This window comes from Lucilia cuprina, chromosome 6 (assembly GCF_022045245.1).
Source record: "Lucilia cuprina isolate Lc7/37 chromosome 6, ASM2204524v1, whole genome shotgun sequence".
Taxonomy (NCBI): Eukaryota; Metazoa; Arthropoda; class Insecta; order Diptera; family Calliphoridae; genus Lucilia; species Lucilia cuprina.
In genome coordinates, this window is record NC_060954.1 from 57,743,654 (window position 1) to 57,749,653 (window position 6,000).

General features: G+C 31.3%; 1 protein-coding gene across 2 annotated transcripts in view; it reads right to left on the reverse strand.

Moving 5' to 3' along the window:
- Positions 1 to 1,992: 1,992 nt before the first annotated feature.
- Positions 1,993 to 6,000, reverse strand: part of LOC111684903 (focadhesin) — a 10,519-nt gene continuing 6,511 nt past the window's right edge. For both annotated transcript variants that reach the window (XM_023447132.2, XM_046954829.1), the window contains exons 5-7: positions 5,787 to 6,000; positions 2,365 to 4,099; positions 1,993 to 2,305 (exon numbers count right to left, since the gene is read on the reverse strand). The exon at positions 5,787 to 6,000 is cut by the window's right edge and continues 1 nt beyond it. In XM_023447132.2, the coding sequence (XP_023302900.2) occupies positions 2,156 to 2,305; positions 2,365 to 4,099; positions 5,787 to 6,000 (2,099 nt within the window). In that variant the 3' untranslated portion in view covers positions 1,993 to 2,155. The remainder of the gene's footprint in view (positions 2,306 to 2,364; positions 4,100 to 5,786) is intronic.

The following is a 6,000-nucleotide window of genomic DNA, read 5'->3' on the forward strand; positions in this document are numbered from 1 at the left end:
TCATGACTTTGTAGTCGTAAGTGCTTTAATTTTTTTCCAAAATCAATTTATAATAAATTTATTATTTAGTTTCCTAAACTTGGCAGTTATTTTGTCAATAGTTCTTTATTATTTTTTTTTAATTTCATATTAATTGCATCAATATTTAATAAGTTTATATACTTTTGAGTTTATTAAATTGTATTTTTTTTATTGTAAATATTTTCTTCATTTAATTTTTTTGATTATGAAATTTTTAGCTATTTCTAGCTATTGAAATACACATTTTTAATTCATATTATATAACTGAGAATATAAATAAAAAAATAAATTAATTTTAATATTTGAAAAAAAACGAATCACAATTTTCTTTGGTTTATTGTTAGCAGAGTTTTTCTAAGGATTATTGTGCATCATATGCAGATTTTGTGGTACAATAAAGACTTTCTTTACCTCAAAAAAGGAATAAGATAAAACAGAAGCTCTAAACCTCTATAATACACTTTTGAAAAAGGTAGTACCTTTTACCTCGAAAACCCTGAGATAACCTGCGTTTGGAACCAAACTTAGGACCTGAATAAAAATAAAGTGAGACAAGAATTGAAGAAAAGCTTAGATTACATAAGGATATACCTTTTTGAAGCCAGTCAAACATTAAACGTAATCGAAGGCAGAAGTCCGTTTAAAATTTTAAAGTTTAAACTTAGTTGACAAATGTTGAAGGAAGGCTTAGGCGTCACACATACATACATATTTGCAATTCAAGCCTAACTTAGACTGTGTTAGAAGACAAACAAAGACCATAATTAAAGCGACATAAAAATAACATAATTTCGTTTAAAAACAGACTCAGTCTAAGTTTGAGGCCAAACTAAGATTTCTCCATGATCTGTGTTAAAAGCCATACTTGGGATCGGAATAAAGTCTTATTTAGAAAATGATTTAAGAAGCGATTATACATCGAACATATTTACAATTGAAGCCAAACTGATGCTATGTTTGATAACCAAAGAATTACTACACTTAGATTGCTAGATAAGTTAAAAGCCATACTTAAGATCTGAATAAAGCAAAACTTAGAAAACGATTGCTGTAAAACTTAGGCTTCAAAAATATTTACAATTGAAGACAAAGTTAGGCTACGTTAATAAACAAATATGGACTAAATTAAGATTGATAAATTATATGCATTTAAACTTTAAAGCTAGACTTAGCTAAACTTGTTGAAGGAAAGCTTAGACATCAAACTTATATATAGAAGCCAAACTTAGGCTACGTTTGAAGACAAGAAGATTGAGAAATGAACTGCATTTAAAGCGATACTTAGGATCTGAATAAAGCTAAGCTTAAACATTTGAAGGAAAACAAAGACCGTAACTATAGCCAAACTATATTAAGTCCGTTTTAAACCAAACATAGTCTTAGTGTGAGGCTAAGCTTAGATTTATTGATGATCTGGAGGAAAACTTAGTCATCAAACATATTTACATCTTTAAAGTCAAACATAGAACGTAATTAAAGCAATAGAAGATAATATTAAGTCCGTAAGGTCAAAATTAGATTTAGTTTGGGACTATATTTAGATTGCTAGATGATCTATCTGAATTTAAAGCTAAGCTCAGGATGTGAATTAAGACAAACTTAGACTACGATTGAAAAGGATTATACTTCGTTTAAGTTGAACAAATTGCAGCCAAAAACTTTGACTAAGTATGAATCTAAGCTTAGAAGCCAAACAAATTTCCTGTATAAAGTTTAACTTAGACTGCGATTGAAAAAGATTCACAATTGAAAGGAAAATTACACCACGTCGGACAAAGACAATCATTTCAGTCAAATGAAGATATCATAAAGTCCGATTAAAACTAAACAAAGACAAAGTATGACGCAAAACTTAGAATGCTAAATGACGACTATGCGTTTCAATCCAAATAAATAACATGATTGAATTAAATAAAGTACTTAAATATCCTAAAAATAAGTAAAATGATGCAAAAGTAAAAAACAATAATATCAATATAAAATCATATTTTTTATTAATTCTACTTTTAGTTATTACAAGTCTCTGCTTAAGTAAAAGAAGAAAAACACAAAAAAATGGCAGTTTCCAAATAAAGCAAAAAATAACAAAAATGTTCCTTTTATTAAAAACAAATTGTTAACATTATGCACTCTCTCATTTGCGCATACCCACATATTTCGTCCAAATGCCTTTAGAATCAAAATAGGTTTTATTACGCGAACAAACAATAGAATCTTTAAAAATGCAGCAATATTCCTCGGGTATGGCGGGATTTTTATAAAGATTATAAAGAAACTCATAGATCTGTAGGGAAAGAATAACAATTCATTTATAAAACTAATAATACATTTACATCAACTTACCTTTGCCTCTTGATCCTTCCAAAAGACATGATCACATAGAAATTGTAAACTTTCGGGAAATATTTGATTTCTTTCGGAACGTTGTGTTGCCACCGCATCCAAATTTCCCAATAATATTGCACAACCCGATAAAACGTCCACAGATAATATGAATATATCCAATAGATATAAAACTCTATCTAATTTTTCCTTATTCGAAGATTCCGCCAATAAAGCCTGTATTTGTATAAACATTTCCATAATCCAATTACAGGATTGTTCATCATTATTGAAAGCATACAAGGTGGAAGATAAGTGTCTAAAGAAAAATAAATGCTCTTCTTTACGTGTGGCATAGGCGTCTATAATGGGATTGAACCATTTTAAAGGATTGCTCAGTTGGGTATTGTACAAAACCAAATAGGATCTAATAATGGTGGCTTTTTTAAGTTTTCCTATGGGTGTTTCCCACCAATTAGCCGGTGTTGTTAAACCTTCTATGGCATTTTGTGGCAAAACTGCTACTACTTCTGTATAACGCTCGAATAGCCTCGAATCAACATCCATAGAATCCATATAACGTTCTACAATCAATGTAAAAATGTCCAACACTTCTGGCACTTCACATTTACCCGTGAATATAAACTTAACACTATCCATGAATTTCTCGAACAAGCAACCCTCATTGAAACCAGCCAATTGGGATTCTTTGAAACAATATACCGCCACTTTTTCAGCAAACGTTTTCATTATGGTCAAGCTAACACCATTCGATATTTCCGGTAGCAAGGAGAACAGCAAAAGTAAATCTTCTTCGAAACAATTTGGCTCGAATTCCGCCAGAAAATTCTCCAATAAACGACGTGCCATACCGGAATGCAACAATTGATTTTTGGCTATTAATATGCAATACTTTCGGGTGTCGAAAGATAAATGGAAGAAACTATGCAGAAAACTCCAATCTAAAGGTGGTATAGGTTTGGGGAATTTCTTGGAGATGGCTCGCAAGGCATTTGTTACAGCTATTGGCTCGGCCACATGATCACCATAGCGAGATTGATTCACTAGATAACTTATCACAGCCCTTAGAGGACTCTGAGGATAAAGACCTTGTAGTTTGCGGGGTTCAGGTCTGCCCTCGGGTAAACGATAAAGCCCCCCACGAAAACCATTAATTTCAGCATAAATATAATGAGATATTAAATCCGCCGCCGCTGAACCACATTCCGGCCTTATTTTCTGCAATAATTGTACCCATACCTCACCGGGTATCATTTCCTGTTGCAAATCCACTACCTCTCGACCATCTGGGCCAGTGTATTCACGGGCCACATGTAAATCTTGTCTAAATTGTGGTGGTATATGTTTTAAAGTCAATAATGTTCCAATTTCATAATGTTTAAGGGCAGACAATGCTTCGCGTATCATTTCCGGATCCATATCCGAACGACTTATAGTCGTCCATAGTTGATCTAAAGCTTCGTCTACTAACTGTTCAAACTCGAGTGTGGGTGTTTGTAGTAGAGGAACATGAGCAAAGAAACGATATAGGGATTTTAAGGCACGTGGACGTTTTTCATGACGAAATTTATTACTCAATACACGCCAAGTTGATGTGATGTTGACCGTATGACTGTCGCATAAAGCCACAATTGCGTCCAGAGCTAATGATGTTGCCAAATCGCCGGATTCATCGGTACAGGTGTTAAGGGTATCGGAAAGATGTGATACAAGATCGGATCCATGTTGTGTAGGCCTGTAATATAAGGGGTTTTCAATAAACTTGTGTTTTTTTTTAACTGGTGGTGGCTAATTTTGGAGGTGCATATATTCAAAGTAGGGGTCTATAAATCGACTTTCGAATAATCGAACAATCGACTTTTTGTCGAAAAGTCGAAGTCGACTATTTTATCCCCAAAAAGTCGATAATTCGATTATCGTGTATGAAAAAAGTCGAAAAGTCGACTTTGTAAATAAAAATCGAAAAAAGTCGGAAAGTCGAAGAAAGTTGTAAGAATTCTTAAAAAGTCAAAAAGTCGGAAAAACTCAAAAATAGTAGAAAATTGTCGAAATTTTTAAAAAAGTGGAAAAAAAGTCAAAAACTCGAAAAAAGTAAAAAATAGTCGAAAACTTGAAAATAATAGAAAAAACTAGAGTTCTATAAATCAACTTTTGAATAATCGAACAATCGACTTTTTGTCGAAAAAAGTCGAAAAGTCGACTTTGTTAATAAAAGTCGAAAAGACGAAAAAAGTCGAAAAATCGGAAATTTTTAAAAAAGTGGAAAAAAGTCAAAAACACGAAAAAAGTAAAAAATAGTCGAAAATAGTCGAAAACTTGAAAATAGTAGAAAAAAGTAAAGTTCTATAAATCCACTTTTGAATAATCGAACAATCGACTTTTGGTCGAAAAAAGTCGAAAAGTCGACTTTGTTAATAAAAGTCGAAAAGTCGAAAAAAGTCAAAAACTCTAAAATTGTAGAAAAAAAGGCAAAATTTTAAAAAAGTGGAAAAAAATGTCAAAAACTCTAAAATAGTCGTAAAAACTCAAAAAAAGTAAAAAAATAGTCGAAAAAATCGAAAAGTCGGAAAAAGTCGAAAAATCGACTATTTATAAAATACTTTTAGTCGAAAAGTCTAAAAGTCGACTTTTAATTAAATGAAAAATCGAATCGGAAAAAAGTCGGCTTTTAAATAAATGAAAAAAGTCGACTTTTCGTTTCAACTATAGAACCCTAGAAAAAAGTCAAAATAGTCGAAAATTTTAAAAAAGTTGAAAACTCTACAAAAGTCGAAAAAATCGAAAAGTAGGAAAAAGTCGAAAAGTCGACTATTTATAATATACTAAAGTTGAAAAATCGACTTTGCATAAAATGTAAAAAGTCGAAAAACCGACTTTTAACGAAATGCAAAAAGTCGAAAGTCAAATTTTTAAACACTTTTTTTTGCAAAAATATTAACTAATGATTAAAGTCCAACTTAGTCTAATATAGATTCTAAGTCATACATAGGTCCTGAATAAATCTAAAAGCTTATGATTTAAAAATCCAAACATAGTTTAAATAGGACCGTTTCAAGTCCTACTTAAACTAAGTATGATGCTGATCTTATATTTCAATATGTTGTGCGTTTAAAGCTAAACTCAGACTACGATTGAAGGACAGCTTACGTTAGACTACGTTTGAAATCTAAAGTTTAGATTGATAGGAAATCTGCTTTTGAATCCATACTAAAAGTGATCCAAATAGCCACTTTTTAAGGACTCCGCTAAGAGATTTGTAACATTATAATATTCGACTATAATTCACGCTATTGGAAATGAGTCATCATACTCTCAAATTTTAAAATCCTAAAATCACCCTGAAACTTGTATTCATAGCGATATCTGATGGTGCAAGTAAATCATTTTATGTTCAAATTCAAATTTAATAAAAATGTACTTACTTTTCATAACATATTTCACGTATGGTATAGGTTTTAGCAATTTCATATTCCCATTTCTTGGCAGTACCTTCTTTAAAGGGCAGCGATAACAATTTGATTAGAAAAGGATATGTACGAGATTCAACGCGCCACAAACGTAAATATAAATCCATGCAAAATGTTGTATTATCAGCACATAAATTACGTATAGTATTTAAAATCATAGGTATGTTAT